This window comes from Pelophylax lessonae (assembly GCF_965119305.1).
Source record: "Pelophylax lessonae genome assembly, chromosome: 5".
Taxonomy (NCBI): Eukaryota; Metazoa; Chordata; class Amphibia; order Anura; family Ranidae; genus Pelophylax; species Pelophylax lessonae.
The window spans coordinates 416,624,789-416,648,989 of NC_138772.1; the positions used below are offsets into that span (position 1 = coordinate 416,624,789).

The 24,201-nt window shown below is 45.7% G+C and overlaps 1 protein-coding gene across 1 annotated transcript in view; it reads right to left on the reverse strand.

The window, feature by feature from the left end:
* The window catches only part of PRKDC (protein kinase, DNA-activated, catalytic subunit), a 1,165,045-nt gene that overhangs the window by 54,373 nt on the left and 1,086,471 nt on the right, over nucleotides 1–24,201 (reverse strand). Inside the window, exons 78-80 of the mRNA XM_082258689.1 lie at nucleotides 21,181–21,248; nucleotides 16,663–16,883; nucleotides 16,456–16,548 (exon numbers count right to left, since the gene is read on the reverse strand). Of these exons, the coding sequence (XP_082114815.1) occupies nucleotides 16,456–16,548; nucleotides 16,663–16,883; nucleotides 21,181–21,248 (382 nt within the window). The remainder of the gene's footprint in view (nucleotides 1–16,455; nucleotides 16,549–16,662; nucleotides 16,884–21,180; nucleotides 21,249–24,201) is intronic.

The following is a 24,201-nucleotide window of genomic DNA, read 5'->3' on the forward strand; positions in this document are numbered from 1 at the left end:
GATCTCAAAGGAAAAACAATCCGGAGAAAGAAAGACTAGCTAAAAAAAAATCTACATAAAAAAGTACTCCCATGCCAGGACCAAAGATCCCAGCAAGGTACTAGGTCCTTACTCCTGACTAGGCAGATTAAAACTGACATCCTATGCAAGAGAGGGTATACCCCCAGGGACTGCCCATAGGCGTAGCCAGAATTTTTTTCTGCCTAGTGTCCTACTCCTGTAGGGGGCGGTATTACTCTACTGATATGCTTCAGAGGACTGCGTCCGTCAATGAACGATAGAGAAAATGAAACCAAGGGCAATATTGAAAGTGCCTCAACCCATTGTTCATCTGATATAGGCCCAATATCCTCTACCCATTTTTCTTTTGCTGGTATATCCACTGTTTCTTGAAACTTGTTATGTAACTTCATATATAATTGTTATACAAGTCCTTTTTTACATCCACTTCTAGTCACAAGCAGAGTTATTTGGGACCTATTAAATATCAATACTTGTGTTCGAGCCTCTGTCTGTACTGCATGTCTAAGTTGCAGATATTGAAAGAATCTCTGACTCGAGATCCCATATTCACTACTCAGCTGTGAAAAGGATTTAAATTCAGAGTGGAATAACTCCTGAACATAAAGAACTTCCCTTGCCTTCCAAAATTCAGAGCCTGCAAACCTCTGCAGTTCTGGATATCTCGAGTTTTTCCACAGCGGTGTTACTGACAAGTATCCGTGCACCTGAGTAATACTGTTCATCTCCTGCCATATTTTATCAAACAACTTCCCTGTCAAAAATGTTTTATCTTTCAATACATTCCTTGTTTCCAGTAAGGCCAGCAAAGAATGATCACCATAGACAGATAACAATAAGGCCCTGTATTGAGTCGTACTCCATCCTTTCTGACCAATCAAAAAATTGCTGCAATTGCGAGGCAAAAAAATAGTTTTTAGCTTTGGGGATCGATAGACCACCAGCAACTTTATCTAGCATTAATGTTGATAACTTAATTTGAGGTTGTTTTTTCTTCCATATGAGTTGACGAAACAGAGAATCTATTCTTTTTAAACCAACATGAGGTAATCCATACAGGGGAATTATGCAATATATAAAGTAATTGCGAGTTCCATACCATTTTATTAAGGTTGGCTCTACCTATCACTGACAGTGGGAGTTTACACCAACTCCGACATTTAACTAATAATGTAATGGTTTTAAATTTAGATCTATATAATTCTTTACATTTCTAGACACAACTATGCCTAAATATTTTAATGTTTGTTTAACTTGAATTTGTGAAGCTGAAGCAGGTAAAGGTGTTTTTAAATCATCCACTGGCAGCAGTATTGATTTCTCCCAATTAATCTTAAATCCAGACATGGCTCCAAAAGGTGGAAATTTATTTCATTAGTTCTATTAATTATCTTAGTGTATCTCCCAAAAAGATAAGTGCATCGTCTGCATACAACGCTACTTTATACTCTTTACCATTTCTACAAAACCCGATAATACTGATGTCTTCCTAATGGCAAGAGCCAAAGGCTCAATGGCCATTGCGATCAGGAGTGGGGACAAAGGGCACCCCTGTCTGGTTCCTCTATGCAAAAAAATAATCAATGAAAAAGTGTTTATATTTATTCTTGCTTTAGGTTCCTTGTACAACATTCTTAACCATGTTAAATAGTTGGGGACAATACCAAAAGCAGTATGGAAGATTGGCCCTTGCGACAACAGATCTTCCCTAAGAGGAAGTCTCTAAGGAGCATCGGCGACCAGCCGTACCAAATCGGAGTACCAAGACCAGTGGGGCCAGTCTGGAGCCACTAGGATGACCGGAATCCATTCTGCCTCGATTCAACGAAGGAGTCACGGCAGAATCTTGAGAGGAGGAAAAGCGTATATCAGACGATACCGACTCCAAGGAGCCACTTATGCGTCTGCGGCGTCAGCTAGAGGATCCCGGGACAGTGCCATAAACCTATGCACTTTCCTGTTGAGACGAGAGGCCAACAAATCCACTTCGGGAGTACCCACCGGAGACGCAACTGATGAAACACCTCCGGATGAAGTGGCCATTCCCCCTGATCCAATGCCTGTCGACTGAGGTAATCCGCCTGCCAATTTTCCATCCCTGGAATGTGCACAGCAGAACGGGCTGGAACAAATCGTTCTGCCCACCTTAGATGCCAGCTACTTCCTGAGCTGCCAGGACACTTCTCATGCCCCCTTGGTGATTGACATAGGCCACAGACATGGCATTGTCTGACTGAATCCGTACCGGACACCCCTGGAGACGACATGTCCAATGATTCAGGCAGAGTCTGATTGCTCGGAGTTCCAGTACATTGATCCGGTAGTCCAGAGTAAGACCCAGATAGTCCAGGATTGTGGACGGAACCAGAGCAGAATTATGAAGACTCAGAATCCAATCGAACTCCCTCAGAGTTCACAGAGTAATCTCCAAGTTGTCCAACAGAGCAGTCAAAGACTCTGCTTGCAAAAACAGATCATCCAGATACCCCAGTACCACTATACCCTGCTGACGCAACAATGATAGCACCGGGGTCAATACTTTTGTGAAGAGCCGAGGAGTGGAGGCGAGACCAAAGGGGAACGCCACAAACTGATAATGCTACTCGCCCACAGCAAAGCGGAGGAAGCGCTGGTGGCCGAAACATATTGGGATGTGTAGGTAGGTGTCCTTGATGACAATGGAGGCGAGGAAATCCCCCTGATGAAGGGGTGCCACCATTGTGCAACCAAATAGATTCCATTCTGAACTTCTGTACCCACACAAAGCAGTTTAGTGCCTTGAGGTCCAGAATTTGACGCACCTTGCCTTCCTTCCCGGGAACTGTAAACAAGAATTAGTAAAAACCTTGAAAATGTTCCAATGTTGGAACCAGGACAATCACCCCTTGGAGTAACAGGTCTTGCACTGTCCCAAAGAGATTCCCCTAAGCTATCTGGGGACAAGTGCAGGTTGGAAGGGAAGAACCTGTCCGGAGGATATTACGAACCTCAAACTTGTAGCAGGAGCGAATTACTTTGTGGACCCATTTGCCTTGTATCAGGGAGGTCCACGGATCTGGAAAACCCGCAAAGACTTCCCCACCCCAGATATAGGTGTGAGGGTGCCCTCAAGCGGAAGTAGCCTTGTCCGCAGGTCTGGCAGAACCTGCTCGTGGCTTGCCATACCAGGTCCTCTTAGAACCCCCGGTGGAGGCTCTGAAGGGCTTAGATCCCTTGTGTTGAGACCCTGAGGGATGAAAAGGCCTCTTGTGAGCCAAAAAGAAAGGTCCCCCTCTGCAAAGGGACTCCTTACCCTTAGAAGCCTGAGGAAGAAGAGTAATCTTTCCCCCTGTGAGGCCTTTGATGATGTCATCCAAGGAAGCTTCAAACAGGCGATCTCCCAGAAATGAAAGTTTGGATAAGGCCTTCTGAGAAGCCTGGTCCGAAGATCAGCAGTTCATCCAGATAATGCGCCACAGGACCACCGCTGAGACAGACAGTCTAGAAATCAAGGGAGCCGCATCCAAAGAGGCATCACAGACAAACTGTAGCCCTAGACCAACTGATCTGTTAGCTCTGCAAAGGCACGGGGGAGCTGTTCCCCCTCCAGGTCCAAGCGTAGAAGTTTTGCCCTTCAACCGGGATTACGGTGGCCTATTCAACCTTGAAACCGGGGAGTCCACTACAGGAGGAACCGTCCATTTTTTAAGGAGGGAATCCTCATAGGAGTACCGCACTGCAAATGCTTAGAAATTGCAAAGATCCCTACCAATCTCGGGGGCGTGGCGCTGCCAGACTTCAACTCCTATTACCTCACTGCCCAGCTATCCCAATTATTCCATCTAGACAAAATAGACAGAACCCGTTTCCTGCTACTGCTATGCCCTCGATGGTCCCATGCGACGGGTGATCCCCTATCAGTTATTCTACGAGGTAGTGGGGGTGTAGCGGTGGGGGGTGATGCAGCCTCCATGCTGTACCAATACAGCCGCATTTGGGCGGTGGTGATGACCAAACAGGGCTGCCCACCGCTGCATACCCTTACCCCTTTGTGGCACAATGGGACTCTTCCGGAGTTCAGTTGGGTGCCGGACTCTGAGATGTGGGGGGGCAGGGGAGTGTACTACCTCTCACACATTGTAATGGGATCCACTATTCGCACCTTTGAAGACTTGCGGGCCTCCTGCTCACTCCCTGATCACATGCTGTTTCGCTACTACCAGCTTAGACATGCTTTTCAAGCCCGAATCCCGCTAGATATGTCCCCATTGGAGTCCCTTCCAGTTTTGGAGATAGTCAAGAGCACTGAACCCAGCCACCTGATTTCTATACTCTACTCGGAGCTGCACTCGCCCTCCTCCACTTCTATAGTGTATGCTATTAAGGCTGGCTGTGAAGCGGAGGTAGGCGACAGGACTGGAGTGATGTTCTGGATACATGCCAGAAGGTGTCTCCCAAACTGTCTGACAGGCTAACACAGCTGTTCATAGTCCATCGTACCTACCTCACCAGAGTTAGGCTAGCGAGATACAGACCTAACCTCTCTCCGGATTGCCCTATGTGTCATTCCTCCCTGGGCACGTTTTACCATCTACTCTAGCTCTGCCCCCGAATCCAGCCCTACTGGCAACAGATAGTGGCCTTCCTGCATGACACTATGGGGTCCCCCCTTCAGTTAGACCCTAAGCGGTGCTTACTGGGTATATACTCAATATATGAGTATGAATCTCTGTCTGTAAAATGTTGGTTTATTTTTTCACAATAAAATCCACCAGGCCCATCCCCCTCCCAAGGTTTGATCGTTGAGTCGCAGGTGGCACGCCCCCCCACCCCCACCTCAACACCCCAGGCTGACCTAAAAAGGTATTTCTAACCAGGGAGGGGGGGGGGGGGGTAAAGGCCCGCAGAAGACCACCGAGAAAGGGGGGAACGCTGACTGGGAGGGAAGGGAGCCCGGGGGCTCGACCATGTCCGGGAGGGGCCCATCTCCACCCTAAAACCCTCCAGGAGTAAAGGGGGCAGCTACTTACCACAACAGAAACAGGATGGGCACTGCTCCAGACAGACCACCGCACAATCGTAATAGGGGGTTTGTCGGCCAGGAGGAAACACTGCAACTCAGGCCAAAGCCAGTTTGTATGTGCGCTTGCAAGACGTTTAACATGCAGACTAGCCCCCGTCCAGTGGGGCCATGTCACGGCCGAACTAGCGCAGAGCTGCGGTCTGCACGCGCTCGCTGGCCAGACTGGGGGGACCCCCTGGATCTAGATTATCCAGTTTGTCGCCCAGTCCAGCACTTGATTGTAGATCTCACAGGAACAAAATAATAAAAAGAGGAAAAAAAATCCATTTAAAAAGAAAAAAATGCCAGGACCAGAGATCCCAGCATGGAACTAGGTCCTTACTTCTGACTAAGCAGAAAAAAACAGAGTACCTCTAGCAGAGAGTGGGAGTATACCCCCTGGGACTGCCCCATAGGCATAGTCAAGTTATTTTCTGCCTAGTGTCCTACTCCTGTAGGGGGCAGTATAACCCACATAGTCAAGAAGATGAGGAGCTGTGTCCATCAATGAATGAAAGAGAAAACTGGATTTTTGACTTACCGTAAAATCTTTTTCTCTGAAGTTCAATGACAGACGCAGCTCCATATTCTTTTTAACCACAGGGTTATGCTGCCCCCTACTCGGCAGGAAAAAAATTTACCACGCCTATCGGGCAGTACCTGAGAGCATTCACCTACTCACTCTGCTATAGGATTCAGTTTTGTTGCAAGCAAAGCAGTGTCAGTAGAAAAAAACCCCAACCCAATCAGAAATAGAGGGGCAGGTGCTGCGTCTGTCAAACTTCAGAGAAAAGGATTTTACGGTAAGTCAAAAATACAGTTTTCTCTATTGTTCATTGATAGACGCAGCTCCATATTCTTCTTAACCATTGGGACGTCCCAAAGCAGTATTTGCATGAGGTGTGGGAAAACAAAGCAGAAAAGAACGTAATTCCCAAAGGCTAAACTTAGCCAAGCAGGAAACATGGAGCTCAACAAGGAACTGGAGCTCACCTAAGAAACAACATAGCCCTTCAAAGAGAGAAAAAAAAATGTTTTCTTTGAAACAGCAGCCTGCAAAACCTTGCAGCCAAAAGAAGCACCTGAGGATGACAACACATCTTTGTAGAATTGTGTGAAAGGTGCACATACGACCAAGTATTACTGAAAAGTCAAAGAGACACTCAGCGCACTAGTAGAATGCACCTTCATAGGGAAAAGTGGAACCTGACCCTTAAGTGAATACGCCTGTACCACCGTTTGCCTGACTCATCTGAAATGGTCGCAGCACACGCAGCCAATCCCTTCCGAGGTCCTTCCATGAGGACAAGAGAGTGACTTTGTGAAAGACTCCGCAACCACCAGGTAAACCCTAATTGCCGAACCACATCCAAAGAATGCAAGGCAAGGGAGGTTTTTGAAGAACAGACAGTACCAAGTTAAGGTCCCACGGAGGTAACGGGGACAATATCGTAGGAGCTATATGGCGAACTCCTTGAATAAAACTGTGAATCAAGGAATGCGTAGCTAAAGGGCGTTGGAAAAAAACACTGCCAAAGCTGACACCTGGCCTTTAATAGCCCTCTTTGGAGAAAAGCCAAAGTCCTGGCCACTGAAAAGGAGCGTGGATGCACCTTCAGCAATTCAAACCATGAGATGTACGATTTCCAAGTACAATGATAAATCTTCCTTGAGGTAGATTTTCTAACGTTCAGTAGTGTAGGAAACTACCACTACCATGCGAATGGACTCCATTAGTAACCTCTGTACCTGCACAAAGCGATTCAGAGCTTTGAGGTCAACAAATGGATGCGCTTTCACTTCTTTCCGGGAACAGTAAACAAGTTTGAATAAAACCCTTGAAAGCGTTTCCGAGAGTGAACCGGTACAATCATCCTTTGCGACAGCAGATCTTGTGCAGCCTCTCATAAATCCCTTAACCGATCTGAAGATAGGCGTAGATTGGACGGGAAGAATCTGTCCCACGGTCGGGACCTGAAATCGATATTGTAACCCGATTGGAGCAGCTTGTGGGCCTATTTGTCCTGAATCAAAGAGGTCCCTAATTCCGGACTGAAAATTAAGATGTCCCCCCACCTCAGATACGGATGAGGGCATCCCTTCATGCAGATGGAGATTTGTCCACAGATCTGGAGGGGCCTGTTCTTGGCTTACCCGACCATATAATCTGGGAACCCCCAGATGACCAAAATGGCTTAGGTCTTTTCTCCTGCGTGCCGGAGGCACAAAGGGGCCGCCTGTGTGCTGAAAAATAAGGTCCCCGTCAATTACGTGGTGACTTGCCCTAGCGGATAGAGGGAGAAGAGTACTCTTCCCACTTGTGAGTCCTTTGATCAGTTCATTCATCAAGGACCCAAACCGGCGGTCCCCCGTAAAGGGGAGATCTGATAGAGCCTTTTTAGAAGCCTGGTCCGCAGACCAGCTTTCCAACCACACCATGCGTGGTTACCATTATTGCATTTTGAACAACTCCACTGGCTCGCGACAATTTTGTCACAGTAGGTGGGAAAAGGGAGTACCTTTGCCGCTTTTAGGGGATATGTGGGCCCCCGAGGGAACCGGCGCCCCCATGTTAAAATTTTCTGCATCGATACAATCAGCACAGCCACAAGAGCCCTTGCATGTGCAGTAAAAAAGGAATCATCCTCACCGCAGAGCACCTGAAGTGCGTGGACGCAGACCCAGTAGAGTTGCTATATGCTAAGCTTGCCCTGAGAATATAACAAGCAGGGGAGGTCATCAACCACAGTCCCGCAAGGAGACGCTGGTTAAAGGTCCACAAAAGGAGCACCTATTTGACCTGAGGGTCGCTCACCATAAAGGACATAACCCCTTAGAAAAGGGAGGAGGAGGCCCGCTGTGACGCCGATGCGCAGGCAGAGTAACCCCACACAACATATGTCCACCCCCCAGAGGGGGGGGGGGTGGATGCCCATCCGCTGCTCTATCACCCCAGCCAGCAGCTCAAACAGCCTAGTCAACAGCTCGGTCAGCTTGGCCAGCAGCTCCGTCAGCCAGTCACGAGTAGGCCACAAAGCCGCGGCCTAAATTTGGGGCCCGATCTGCTCGTGAGTCCGCTGTCAGCTGTGTTTGCTTGATCGGCAAATCGGTTAGGAGCTCATACAGCCTGGTTAGTCGCTCGGTCAGTCACTCGGACATCCAGCTCCCTCAGCAACAAGTAGGCCGCAAGCCGCCGCCTCAATTTTTGGCCTGATCCGGCCACGTGAGGTGATCCGTCGGCATTCGCTCAGCTCAATCAGGCCTCGGTCAGGTTGGTAAGGCACTCAGACAGCTTAATCAGTCCCTTGGATAGTGTGGTCAGGTACACGGACAGCCGTGAGTAGACCGCAAAGCCGTGGCTACAATTTTCGGCCCGATCCAGCCGCGTGTGGTGCGCATCAGTTGGGCAGTACTGTCCGCTCAGCCAGGCACTCGGTCGGCTTGGTCAGGCACTCGGTCAGCTTGGTCAGGTACCCGGACAGGCCGTAAAGCCGCAGACTAAGTTTTCGGCCCGATCCAGCCACGTGAAGCACAGACCCATGGATGAAGAGACATCCCCCCCCAGCCTATAACCACCGCAGGGAGCAAAGGACATCCCTGCCCCAGTCACTAACCCCCGGGGGGCCGGGAACTTGCTCAAAGACCCCTGTGTGCGATTCAGACAGCCCCTGGTAAGCAACAACCACATCCAACCTGGAGCAAGTGGCAAAGGGGCTAGGGGGAATGGAATGATGGTCCGACCATGTCAAGGAGGGGCCCACGTCCACCCCGAGGGTCCACAAAGGGGGAGGGGGGGGCACTAACCACACAATGGACTGGATGGGCACCACTCCGGGCAGACCATCTCCCCATCCTGGAATAGGGGGTGCGGACGGCCAAGGGGTATGCTGCGTACCAAGGGGTAAGCTGCAAAAGAAAGGGGCTTCACATTAACGTATGGTCCCAAGCTATAACATACATAATAGATAAAATAATAATAAATATAACAGATAAAACTGACTAGACCAAAATGGCACCAGACTGAAACCAAAGACAGCCAACATGAAAAGATAAGACCTCTAATATTAAGTAAGGGCTTACCAACAGAACGAGCCACCATCATGTGAAAAGAAGTAACTTTCCATATGTACACAAGCCAGGTAACACAGACCCAGTGCAATGCAATGGAGAACTAGAAACAGGTGACCATTAGTGTCCAATCCAGCACTACATCATTGCACTAATGTGATGCGGCAGATAACATGGGTCACTTTTGGCGCCAATGATGTAGTGCTGGACTGGACAGTGATGGTCACCTAATCCTAGTTCTCCCCCATAAATATCACAGCTGCATCCTTAGAGATTTGTTTTGATTGAAGTTAATATTTTGGAGATTTCGTTATTAGGCCTCCAGCACACTGCAGCTTGAAAAATCTCAGTACAACTTTTTTTTTTTTTTTTACTGAGCTAAAATACAGCCAATTAGTTGTAAAGTGCCTATGCACACAGGCGCATAAACAAGCGACGTGCATTCTTCAGTAAAGAAAGAAAAAAAAAAGAAAAAATGCTTTTTTGGTCAGTAATTTACGCCTCAAATGCCCTTTTACATATTGTGCAGAACATAAACGTGAAAGAGTGCGTGAAATAGCGTGAACACATATACAAGAAAATGTGTGTAAATACGCACAAATAAATACAAAAAAAAAAAAAAAAACGTCTGACTAAGTAGATGTTCAAACAGGAGTATCATGTGCAAGAGGCCTTAGTTTTTTTGCACTGTTTTTTAAACCGGCTGGTTACGGCAATATTGTCCTTTGTGATCCAGTCCAGTTTACATTGTGGAGCTGATGTCAGACAATCAAATCTTTCCCAGATGTCATTTGACCTTTCGACTATTGTGAGGTATTATAGAACATTTTTGTGTAATTATTTTATAGTATTATTTCTTGGTCTATTGTTATTTTCTGTTTATTTTTATTTCAGAACTCACTAATTCATCGATGCCCTAAAAATGACACATATTAATCTAAAAGTTCAAAAGCATTGGGGCTCATGCTCATTAATATAGGCTTTCTATGCCTTTGTGTAGATTTGATTTATTTGATTGGTGGACATATGTATTATCATGATTTTTATAACTACTGTGACCACTGGTCTGTTTTTAGAATCTTTGTGCAAATAAAATTGAGAAAAAAATATTTTTTAACCAGTTCCTGCCTGGCCTATATTTGAATGACAGCTGGGCAGAAGCACTCTTAATCCAGTTCTGCAGCACCATCTGTCACCTGTTGTGTTCAATGGACACAGTGGATGACAGATCAGTGTACCGGGCTGCTACCAATACCATGTGATCGCTGTGACCAATCACAGCAGATCACATGACAATTGTACACAATGAATGGCTTCCATTCACTTTGTACATCTCTCTGATTGGTCACAGTGATCACATGGTACAGACCTGGGCCAATCACAGCCCATCTGTACCATGTAATTAGTTGTGGTCAATCACAGCTAATCACAATAGTAGACACCGAATCAATCAATTTCATTCAGTAAAATGGTTGTTTATAATCATAATGCGCAAACAAAAAGTGAATTTGTGTCTTACCGTAAAATCCTTTTCTCTGACGTTTATTGACGGACATAGCTCCATATCTTCTTTGACCCTTGGGTTATGCTGCTCTCATTAGTAGTAGGACATTAGGCGGAAAAGAGTTTGACTACTCCCTAAGGGCAGTCGCAGGGGGTATACTCCCTCTTACTGCTCTAGCTCTTCAGTTTTGTAACAAGCAGTGTCAGAAGACCATAAACCCCAACTCATTAGAGGGGCGGGTGCTGTGTCCGTCAATGAACATCAGAGAAAAGGATTTTACGGTATGACAAAAATCAAGTTTTCTTTTGCGTTCATTGACGGACACAGCTTCATATCTTATTTGACCCTTGGGACATTCCAAAGCAGTCTCAATATGAGGGGTGGGAAGAATACAGCAATAAGCATACTTCCCAAAGGCTAAACATAGCCAACCAGGTAAAACAGGAGCTCAACAAGGAAACAACTTGAGCTCACCTGGCAAAAATGTACACCCTCAAAGAGTACTAATCCTCTCCAACAGCAGCCTGCAAAACCTTGAGGCCAAAGGCGGCATTAACAGATGCCAACATATCCACCCTATAAAATTTTGTGAAAGTGTGCACGGACGACCAGGTTGCTGCCCGCAAACCTGCACCACTGACGTCAGATGATGGAAGGCCCAAGAAGCACTAAGTTCCCTCGCAGAATGTGCCTTAACAGGAAAACGGAGGATCCTGACCTTTAATACAATAGGCCTGCACCACCTTCTGCCTCATCCATCAGAAATGGTCACAGCAGACGCGGCCAGCCCCTTACGGGAACCATCTGTAAGGACAACCAGGGAATCAAATTATTTTGAACGATTCGCCGCCAGGTACACCCTGATTGCCTGAACCACAACTAAAGAATGTAAGGAATCTTTTTAGGATGCTTAGGCTTAGAACACAAGGAAAGCAACACAATGCTTTTATTTTAAATGGAAACCAGAGACGACCTTAGGAAGGACACTGGCAGAGAAGAAGCACCACTCTATATCCATAACCACCAAGTAAGGTGACAAAAACATAACAGCTGCCAGCTCCGACACCCTAGCTGCAGAAGAAAAAGTCACCAAGAATTCTACCTTCTGGGACAATGTAAGCAGAGGAATCTTATGAATATTTTCTAACGGCAGTTACTGAAAACCGACAGCACCAAGTTGAGTTCCCACAAGGGCAAAGGAGACCGTACTGGGGGAGCCAAGTGGCGAACCCCCTGAACAAATGTGCGAACCATAGAAAGCATGTCTAAGGGACGAATAAAGCAAACCGCCAGTGCCCAAACCTGGCCCTTGATGGTACCTGAGGCCAGGTGCTGCTCAAAACCTCGTTGAAGGAAACCAACTCTGAATCTCCGAAAAGGAGCGGTAGTGAGCACTAGGGGATTCACATCTGCAAAGTATGCTCCTCAAAGGTGATAGTAAAACTACCTAAAAGTAGATTTACCAGCTTGCAGCAGCGAGGGAATCACTGATTCAGACAACCCTCTAGCCTGCAGCACCTGGCTTTGACAGTCAAGCTGTTAAAGCCAGAAACTATAAAGCAAGATGGAAGATTGGCCCTTGAGCTAACAGATCTCCTCTAAGAGGAAGTTACCAAGGAACATCGACTAACAACCGCAACCGATCTGCGTACCAAGACCGTCAAAGCCAGTGTGGAGCCACTAGGATGGCTTTAATCCCTTCTGCCTTAAACCTATGCAGGAGTCTTGGCAGAAGTTCCAGAAGAGGAAAGCCGTATTTCAGACGCTGTCGCCAAAGGAGCCAGCAGTGCGTCTGTGGCGACGGCCAGAGGATCCCAAGACAGTGCCACAAACCCAAACTCCTTCCTGTGGAGAGGAGAGGCCAACAGGACCAACTCGGGAGTTCCCCACCACAGACACCACTAATGAAACCCCTCTGAGGAGATGTCCATTATATCGATCAGTAGTCTGGATTCTTCCAGAGGCAAGACCCCCTGAACACAATTCATGTCAAAAACACGCCACCCCACCCGGACAGGCTGGCATCCATGGAGACCACCGTCCAGTACAGGGGAAGGAAGAATCACCCTATCGAAGCTCTGGAGAGCGAAGCCACCGAAGTAGGGACCTTCTCGTACCCCGGCTCAACAGGATCAGATTATCTAGAGACTGTGGATTGTCGCTTCACATAGCAAGAAAGTCTCTTGCAGAGGTCTCATGTGAACAGGTTTTGGAACTTATCCCATGGGAGGAACAACCTTGCTGAGGCCGAGTCCAGAAAAGACCCAGATAGTCCAACTAGGTGGACGGAACCAAGGCCAATAACTGGAAATTACATTTCAAAACCAAACTCCTACAGAGTCTGCACAGTAATCTCCCTGTTGTCCGTCAGAACAGTTGGAGACTCTGCTCATAGAAGATCATTCAGGTAATCAAGTACCGCAATCCCCCGCTGACGCAACAATGCCAACATCAGGGCCAACACCCATGAAAGCCCGAGGGGCTGAGGTGATACCTCTTGACAATGCTCCTTGCCCACGGCAAGCGGAGGAAGCGCGGGTGACCGACATAACGGAATATGACAGTAAGCCTCTTAATATCGATAGAGGCCAGAAGATCCCCCTGAGGTAGGGATGCCACTATACAGTACGAATAGACTCCATTCGAAAAATCTGTACCCGCACAAAAATGGTTCAGAACTTTAGGTAAAAGATTGGATGTACCACACTTTCCTTCCTAGGACCTGCAAACATGTTTGAAATAAAAGCCAGGAAACAAACGTTCCGATTCGGAGACCGGAACAATCACCCCTTGTAGTAGCAAGTTTTGCACCGCCCCAAAGAGACCCTTGTCTGGGGATAAACGCAGGTTGGAAGGGGAAAACTGCAGTAGAAGATCGAAAGCTCGATCTTGTAGCCTGGGCTGATCAAATCATGGACCCACCTGTCTGATCAGGGAGGTCCATAGGGGGTGATGGCACACCTCAGAAGAGACCTTGTCCGCAGGTCTGGAAGGACCTGCTCTCGGCATACCAGAACGGGCCCGCAAAGGGGAGGAGGTCCTTCCAGGGAGACTCAGAACAGGCGATTTCCCCAAAGAGAAGATCACACAAGACCTTCTAGACAGCCTGGTCCGCAGACCATTATATTAGGCATATCATGCGCCAAATGATATTGCTGTCACGGACAGCCCGGACACTAAGGGAGCCCCATCCAGAGAGGCCTCACAGACGAACTGCAACCACTGGACCAAAAAGCCCGCCAGCGCTGCAAGGGCAGGTGCAGGTTGTTCCCCCTTCCAGGTCCCAGCACAAACGCTGCGCCCATTTAGGAAAGTCAGGGACACCAATGCTATGGTGAAAACCGGCCACAGTAAAACATGTGGCGGACCAAAGTCTCGGCTCTCCTGACAAAAGGATCTTTTTAAAAACCAGAGACTCTTCCACCGGAATTATGGTGAATTTATTCAACCTGGAAACCTGAGAGTCCCCCACAGGTGGGATTCCCCACGTACTCAACAGAGACCCCTCAAGGGATACTGTCTATCGATACACTCAGGCACAGCCATATTGCGTTTAGAACAAGTCCACTGATTCGTGACAATTTTGTCACAGTAGGCGGGAAAAGGAGAATACCTTTGCCGCTTTTAAGGAACTGCGGGCCACAAGGGGACTGGCGCCTCTGACGCAGCAGCATCCCAATATTTAAATTACCCAGATACAATCAGTGTATCCACCAGCGCCTTTGCATGCACATGCGCAGTAAAAATGGAATCATCCTCAACGTCAGAGCACCCAATACTAATCGCTATATACTGAGCTCACCCTGAGAACACAACAAACAGGGGAGGTCGCCGAACCACAGTCCTGCAAGGAGAAGCTGGCCAAAGATCCACAAAAGGACCACCTAAAAAAAAGAAAAAAGCAAGAGGGTTGTCCTTCATAGAGGGCACAATAAGACATAGCCCCCTTGAGGGAGACGCAGAGGCAGAGTACCCTCACCCACACAATAGTGGCTGCTACACTTCGCAAAAAATTTGCAAAAAAAAAAAATTAAGCTCCCCCACAGCACAAGGGAGGTGCCATGCTGACCACATGGCCCACCCTTGAGCGGAAGGGGTGGGAAATGTTTATCTGCAGCTCTATCAACCCGGTCAGAAGCTCAGACAGCCTGGTCAACAACTCGGATAGCTTGGCCAGCAGCTCGGACAGCTAGCCGCGAATAGGTCACAAAGCAGCAGCCTAAATTTGAGTCCGCCGGCAGCTCTGTTAGCTTGGTTAGGAGCTCCGACAGCTTGGTCATGCCCTCGGACAACTTGGTCAGTCACTCGGACAGATTGGACAGTCACGAGTAGGCCGCAAAGACGCAGCCTAAATTTTTGGCCCGATTCGGCCACGTGAGGCGCGTACTCGCGAATGATGAAACATCTGCTCCCCCCAGGCCAATAATTGCTGCAGGGAGCCCAAAGGACATCTCTGCCCCAGTCACTAACCCCCAGGGGACCATGAACCCGCTCAAAAGTCCCTGTGTGCGATCCGGACAACCAGGTCAGCAACAACCACATCCGGACTGCGGAGCTGCGGTCTGCATGCGCTCGCTGGCCAGACTGGGGGGACCGTAATGATCTAGGATATCCAGTGCGTCACCCAGTCCGGCAGTTGTTTGTAGTTCTCACTGGAACAGACTTAATTGTAGAAAAAATAAAAAAGGAAAGAGCTAGAGCAGGAAGTGGTAGTATACCCCCTGGGAATGTCCTATGGCCTTCCCAAACTCTTAACTCTTTTCTGCCTAGTGTCCTACTCCTAAGGAGAGCAGCATAACCCAAGGGTCAAAGGAGATATGGAGCTCATTGAACGAAAGAGAAAAAAAAAATCCCCATCTCCTCCCCATAGTAGTACAGTGTTAATATTGTGTTGTTCTGGTCATAGTTTGCAAAATAAAAATCATAAAAAAATGTAATAAAATATATATATAAAAAAAAAATGAATATGATGGTGCTGTACTGCACTTGTGACAGTATGTAAAAAAAAAAAAAAAAAAAAAAAGAAGAGGTGAACAAAAAACCTTTTCTTTTTAAATTTCATTTTCCAAAAAAATTGTGACAAAAAAATGACAACTTTCAAAAACTCTCTATTACTAAATACCTCAGACTGTTTATTTTTCAAAAAGGGGTCATTTAGGGGATGGGGATATTTGTACAGTCCTGGCATTTTCGGGCCTCAAGAAGGGCTGATCGATTTTCATATAAATCATAGTTTGTGGTTTCTATAACCTTCCTACAGACTAAAAAATACACACCGATTTGGGTTTCTTCACCAAAGAAATGCAGCAGAAAACATTTTGGCCTAAACTTAAGAGGAACAACTATTTATTTGCAAAATGTTTTTTACAGAAAAACATTTTTTTTCAAAATGTTTTGTTTTTTTGTTTTGTATTAAAAACACTTTTTTTTTTTTTTTTATTGGTCGGATGAAATATGCTAATTTTTTGAGATAGGAATTTGGGGTTTTCATGAGCTGTATGCCAAAATCATCAATATTAAAACAATAAAAGGCTTGCACTACTTCAGTTGTGTGTAATGAATCTAAAATATATGAAAGTCTAAGGTTTATCAGTACATTACAGAAAATAATGAACTTTATCACAATATGCTAATTTTTTGAGAGGGACCTGTACATACACATGTGGATGGACTATAATTTTTGATATGTAAAGCTAATTATATGTACTTGTCAATTAATTTGGTTTCCATGTTCACAAAGGCTTTAATAGTAAATATCAGTGTTATATATAAATAAGGGTGGTTTAGAAAGCACACACAAACACATAATAGAAAGTAATACCCATTGAAGTTGTCCTTTTCATTTTCAGTCATTGCTCCTAAGATGAAATCTTTTAAAGTACATGTGTTCTCCAGCCACTCAATAATTCCAATTCTAAAGAAATGGGAAAGATCAATTAGTGATTTTGTTCTGCTGTACAAAATATTTTATAATACATGAAATTGAATACATACAAATCATGGACTAAGAAGATAGAGGTACTCATACCTGGTGGTCATGGGTACAACTTGGTATGTCTTTATCTGCATATATCTCTGGCTACAAGCTGCATCCTGGGAGAGGATAATATTCATGACATCAAAGAGCTGCTCAATGCGCTGGTCCTGGCGCAGATCTTCGCCGCCTTTCACCAGAAATGGGTAGTCCCGCTCATCATTTCCTCTGATAACAATACGCTTGGGTTTTCTGATGGAACTCATAACTTTAACCTTACATTCAAATTAAGAGATTAATTTATTCATAAAGAATTACAGCAAACAAAAATATATATAAACCCTCACCTTGTAAAACAACATATTCAGTTTAAAATAGAAAAAAAAGGCAAAACATTTGTGTATACATATAAAAACAATATATATATATATATATATATATATATATATATATATATATATATATATTTATATACATACTTTTTTCACTTTTTCATTAGTGATCACATAACCTCTGTTCTCAGCTGCAAAAGGCAGACAGCAGCACACTGATCGTGTGTGTTTCTGTGTGATGCGCTCTCATGCCTAGAGTGGTCAGTTTTTAATAAGAAAGCAGTGGGACTGGCAGGATCACCAGGGATTTAACACAAAGGAATCAATACAAAGAGAAAACAGGATATTTTCTCATACAAGTGCATGGTACAGCAAGCACATATCAGGAATATGAAATGTTGGAGAAACATATTTCATGCAGACCAATTTTATCTGCATAACCAGACCAGCTCTATATGCAAAATGTAGTGAATGAGGTCATTCTAAACATTGGTCTGTGCTGTGTAAATTTTTGTTCTGGTGCCCTTCTACTTCACTGGAAAAATCTTCTACCTATCCATAACCCCACAACTGAATAAGCCCATTCATTTAATACTGTAATTCAAATAAATAGAGAGATATAAAGCAAACATACTATACTAACAAGCCATGTCCGGTAAACACCACACATTGTCCATTTCCCAGGCACATCTGGTACACCCCAGAGCTTTTTTTCTGGCAGAATGTGCGGGATCTCCATTTCAGCACCTCTGCTAATTGATAATTGCAGCGCTGTGAGTGGGACTATTATTCAGTTGGATGTGTAACTCTTATGAATGCAGCCACTGGCTGCGGAGTAAGTAGGCAGACGGCCGCATTTTCCGATGCTACCACTATAGTTCCGGGTACAGCATTCCTGACAGAAGAATATCACTCTGCTGACTGCTGTCCGGGATGCTGTAGCCAGAACTATAGAGGAAGCATCAGGACCCCTTTGTGTTTATCTTCTAAGGTCCTGCCCACTGCCACAACGGGGCCGCCACTGGCTGCCGAAGCTCCCCACCACTGCCCTGTGTCCACCCCCAATAAAATTATTGGTTGCTAGGAATGCCCCAGGATCTACCTTTCTCCTCCCTGCCCTGCCTCCGGGCTTCAGTCCTGCAGACAATCAAACCAACTGAGGTGAGGGGGGCCCCCCTGGGACTCGGGATGTGTCACTAGTAAGGAGAGAGTAGGGGCACAGACTTCGGCAGTGGCAGGATCTGTGCAGCACTGCAGCAGGCAGGGATAGAGGGTGTCCTCATTCTCAGTCACACTGTATGTGGGGCACTGGGAAGCAGCTAAGAAATGGGAGCCCAGCCTGCTATGCTGGGATTTGTAGTCCCAAGGAGGGGAGGACAAAGCTCACAAATACTTTGGGGGGCTGCTATGGCTGACCTGACCCCCTTTTACAAATACTTATTGTCTGGCACACTGGTTTAAAGAATAACTCTGCAGACTCTGGGGTAAATGGGAACTCTGATGTCAGTGGCATCTCTGTGAACTCTGTGGTAACCTGAGACCCCCTCACATCAGAGGCCCCCTTACATCACAGTCCACAGAGATCCCTTTTGTGTCAGAGTCCCCCCTTACAGTGTATATAAAGGGTGACTCTGATGTACGGGGTCTCTGATCATCTGAGTCCCCCCTTACATCAGAGTTGCCATCGTCCACCCTTTATCGGAGTCCCCCCTTACAGTGTATATAAAGGGGGACTCTGATGTAAGTCAGGACTTTGGGAATTCTGATGTAAGGGGGGGCTCTGGTGACCTGAGACCCCCTCATTTCAAGGTTCCCCTTAACACAACAGCATTCTTTACATCAGATTTTCCAGTGTAAAGGGGAACTCTGGGGATTCTGATGTAAGGGAGGAACCCTGATTAAGAGGGGAACTGTAATAGATGAAATGCTATTGACTCTGGTGTAATGGTGTAAGGGGAAATGCTGTGTGATGTAAAGGAAGAATCAGATGTGAGGGGGACACTGTGGACAGTGTGGAATTTTGTAGGGGCTCATTCACAAATGCTTTGATTTCTGAAGAGCGATCGACAAACAGATCGCTCTTCAGAGCGCATGTAAGAGGCGGTGAGGAGGCATTGTATCACTTCCACACCACCTGCTTTAACCCATTGAACTCCACACTGCACATGGTTGTGGGGCACTTGCAGATTGCCACCATTCACTTGAATGGGTCACAGTAAGTAGGTGCGACACCTGCTGAAAGCAACAGGGGTAAAATGTGAACATGCCCAGCCGCTGCCTCTACAGCTAAAAGTTGATAGCAATTGAGGGGCAGTAAAATAACATTTTAACCACAGAGTTTTACTACCCCCCAACCACTAGTGCCAACAATTAAATGTTTTAATAAGTTAAAAAAATAAAGTGTTTTATTTATTTTTTTAACATTGGTATTTTATTTATTTTTTTAACATTGGTATGTGTTAAAAAAAGTTTTAATACATTTTAAAATGTTTGTTCACATTTATTTATAAGGGTGTGTGTGTAAATATATATATATATATATATATATATATATACACACACACACACACAACGCCCGCATGTGTGTTTGAGCTTTGGGGTGCACACCCTAATGTAAAAGGCTACACACACCTATGGTCCTTTTGCACTTGATATGCATGCGTTTTAACTGTGCTTACATGGTTTTTTTTTTCTGTGTACTCTAAATTTGCAGGTTTAGGTTAGACTTAGCGGTGTAGGAATGCTTATAAACAGATTTTTTGTTGGGGAAAAACCCAAAAAATGTACATGTACTAATTAAAAAAAAAAACACACGGTTTACAGTACAAAAAGGCAACTAGCCATGAACTAGACATGTATTAATGAAAAGAAGTATAGTTTTACATGCTTTTTCATGCATTAAAGCCCTTTCAATTTACTGAAGGAAAATAGACAAGTGATGGGCCCTGCATCATGAGAACTGATAGTCATACTTCCTAAAGAAGCACCTTATAATGTACCGATCATTAAATCTCACACTTAACAGAGCATATTATGATTACAAAATTTAAAGCAGATCTTCACCTTTGCTGTCACTTTGTTTGGGCCAAGCTGTCCATTTTCTACACTAACAGGTGTGCCCACTGGGCGTGCTGTATTAACGGTGTTTCACTGAGTGAAAAAGAATAAGCAGCTGTACTAAAAAAAAAAACAACAACAACCCTTAAACTGGCTGTAAACTTCAGACATGAAATATAAACAAAGCACACCCTCTATAGTGTGTATTTGTCTCAGTTAAGAGCACTAAGTGTCATTTCTGTTTGCTGCTTCGTTCTATCAGCATGAACCATTTATGACAAGTTTTCCTGACACCATGAGAAAAAAAGATGACAGGGGAGGGAGCTCCAGCTGATTCAGTTCACTGGGTAAATTTAAGGGTTTACAACCAATTTAAATACATGCAACCACAAAAAGAGGTAGTATCAGCATGGGGGACTGCTTTGGCACCTGTGGATGTATATTTGACACAGATTGTTTGTTACATTCTGTTGTATGTTATTTTTTAGTGCACAGTTTTTATTATATGATTGTTTTGAGATAGTATTACTGCATTACGTGTTGATTTGGCATTGTAGTGTTGTAATCTACTTAGAGTGCTGATAATAACGCTTTGTTTTTGCATATAAAGTGTATGTCACCTTAGCTATAAGTGCTGTGTTGCGACTGTGGGATAGAAACTTCCCTTCCCACACCCTAAAAAAAAAAAAAAATGGAGTTGGGCTTAGCGCTGCTCAGCCATTCATAGGCAGCTTTGTATTCTCTGAATAAATACAAAGCCTTCTCTGACTAAGGCAGAGAGGCAGGCGATGGCATGGCAATTTCCTATGAATGGTTCAGCAGCATTCTTCCCAGTTTGATTTTGTTACAGTGACAGTAAAGGTTGAAATCAGATTTAATATATCTCCAGCACACCAAGAAAAAAAACACCACTCCAAAAGCTTCCTCAAAAGTCATGAAGTCTAGGCAAGAGATCACATGATCTATAGCTGCCACGAATAATAGTTTACAATAATTACGACCATTGATTTCAGACAGATAGACCCAGTCAGAGAAGTTTTCACAATCAAAAAGGTACTTTCACTGAGGCATGACACTGGCAAATCACAGCTTTCCTTTGGGCAATTACGCCCATAGGCCACTGTGATATTCATATAATTTTATTGTGCCTAAACTCAGAGATACATATGAAAATAACACATACCCGTTCATCAAATCCAGAAACCTTTACATGATATTCTGGCAGAGGTTTGCTTTTTCCAGTATACTGGCCTACAAGACAAAAAGAAAACAAAATGTCAGTAAAAAATGGATTTTTGTAAAATCTTACCGTAAAATCCTTTTCTCTTAGCTCATTGACAGACGTAGTCCTCGGTGATACAGCACCTTCGGGTTATGTTGCCTCCACAGGAGTAGGACTAGACAGGAAATAAAATGCTCTGGCCACACCCTAGGGGCAGTCCCAGAGGGTATATCCTCTCTCTCTCTGCCTCAGCAAATCAGTTATGTCATAAAAGCAGTCTTTAGAGAATTTAACCCAACCCAACTCAAAAAAACAGAGGGGCGGGTACTACGTCTGTCAATGAGCTAAGAGAAAAGGATTTTACGGTAAGATTTTACAAAAATCCATTTTTCTCTATCGCTCATTGACAGACGTAGTCCTCGGTGATACAGCACGTTCGGGAAGTCCCAGAGCAGTATCACAAATGAGGGGTGGGAAAATGGAAATCAAATCCAAATCTAGAAGGCCCAACCGGTGCCAACTAGAAGTTTACAATGCTCATCCTTAATGATGAGACTCAACAAAAAAAATTTTCAAACAGAAAAAAACCCTCGAGGTAGACCACCGGTCTCCTCAAATTGCGGCCTGCAAAACCTTGCGGCCAAATGAGGCATCCGCCGATGCCATCACATCAATTTTATAAAATTTTGTAAAGGTATGTACCGACGACCAGGTGGCCGCTTTACATACCTGGTGACGCCTGATGGCGAAAGGCCCAGGAAGTACTGAGCGCTCGAGTGAAGTGCGCCCTAACAGGGAACGGAGGATTCCGACCCTTAATATAATAAGCCTGTACCACCGTCTGACTGATCCATGTAGATATGGTCGCGGCAGACACAGGCAACCCCCTTCAAGGGCTATCCGTGATCACAAAAAGTGAGTCCGTCTTACGAAAACCACTTTAGGAAGGAAGGATGGATTCGGAAGAAGAACCACCTTATCCCTATGAACCACCAGATCTGGGGAACGACAGGATAATGCGGCCAGTTCTGACACCCTGCGTAGAGAAATAATGGCCACCAAGAAGGCCACCTTCTGGGAATGTAAGCAAGGGAACCTCCCTAATATCTTCAAAGAGAAGTTTCTGAAGAACCGACCACACTAAATTAAGATACCAGGCGGTAAGGGTGCGCGCACTGGCGGAGCCAGATGTCGCACCCCCTGGATGAAATTCCGCACCAAGGAATGATTAGCCAAAGGTTTCTTGAAAGAAGATTGCTAACGCCGAAAACCTGACCCTTGATCGTGCTCAAGGATAGTTTCTGCTCAACCCCTTGTTGCAGACAGACCAAAATTCGGGTCACCGAATAGGTATGTGGGGAAAATCCAATAGATTCACACCATGCAATATAAGACTTCCATGTGCTGGAAGTCGCTTTCCTTGCTTTAACTGGAGGTAGGAATAACTGAAGCTGACACTCCCTTGTCCTTCAGTACCTGGGTCTCAATGGCCAGGCCATTAAGCCAGCGACTGTAAAGCAAGATGGAAGATCGGTCCCTGAGACCGCAAATCCTCCCTGAGAGGAAGTCTCCAAGGAGCGTCCGCGACTAGCCTCGCCAAGTCGGCGTACCAGGCTTGACGAGGTCAATCCAGAATTTCCAGAATAACTGGAATTCCCTCCACCTCTATCCTGCGAAGAAGTTCCCGCAGCAACTTGAGAGGATGGAAGGCATGCCGTAGCTGATACTGCCCCCACGGGGCGATCAGCGTTTCTGCTGTGTCCGCTAGAGGATCGTGGCGCGAGCTACAAACCTCCGCACCTTCCTGTTAGGCCAAGGTGCCAACAGATCCACATCCGGGATGTCCCAATGAAGGGACAGCTAGGGAAAAAACCTCTGGATGAAGAGGCCATATGCGATTGGATCCGAATCGGGCTGCTCTAGAGCTGCTCGATCCAGTAAATCAGACAAAATCTGATCGCTCTCAATTCCGATACCCTTATTGGTAATCTGGATACTATCGGAAGAAATGACTTCCCCTGGTTGAGCATCGGAGACTTCCTGGTCCGCTCGCTCAACCGGATCCGATTGTCCAGGGAATCGGAATTCTGATTCCATTAAAAAAGAATCTCCTTCAGGAGAATTCGGGTATGAGACTGGGTATACGGTACTGCCTCTAAGAAGGCCACCATCAGTCCCAGCCAATTGACGGACAGCAACATCCGAATCGTTGACTGAACCTTCTGGAGTTTCCCAGCAAGGAGAAACTCTCTTGCCCAGGATGTATCCAACCTTAGGCCCAGATAGTTCAGTCTCCTGGTGGGAACCAGGGATGATCTTTGGGAAAGCGAAAAAACGCTGATGTCCTGCGATGATGGGGATATAAAGATAGGCATCCTATATGTCTATGGACGCCAGGAAATCTCTTTTATGCAGGGAGGCCACCCACTGTACGGATGGACTCTATTTCTTCCCAAGTCCAGATTTGGACACACCTTGCCCTCTTTCCTGGGCATTGTGAATAGGTTCGAATAGAACCCCTGAAACCGTTCAATGTTAGAAGGGCAGAATCGCACCGGTGGAAGTGATCGAAACTCGATCCTGTGTCCTCCAGAAACCGGTGAAGACATCCCCCCCCCCACCCCAGAGATGGGTAGGGGCGCATCAGGCTATATTCTTCAGGCTTGGCTGAGCCGGACTCTTTGTTTACCCGACCAGCGCCCTTTGAAACCCCTCTAAAGGGGCTTTGGAGGGTTTCGCCTTATCGCCCGCCCTCGCGGAACGAACAACTCTATATGAGCAGAAAAGGAAGGTCCTCGTTAGTTACGAGGTCTTTTTATCCTAACAGTCTGTGGCAAGACAGCAGGTGGTACCGTCTATCCTATAAAGAGGAATTCCTCAAACGGATAGCACCTAGCCATGCGTTTGGAAATAACAGGGGTTTGTTTCAAAATGACCCCATTTGGGTAAAGGAAAATCCTTCGCCCTTTTGGTAGGCTAACA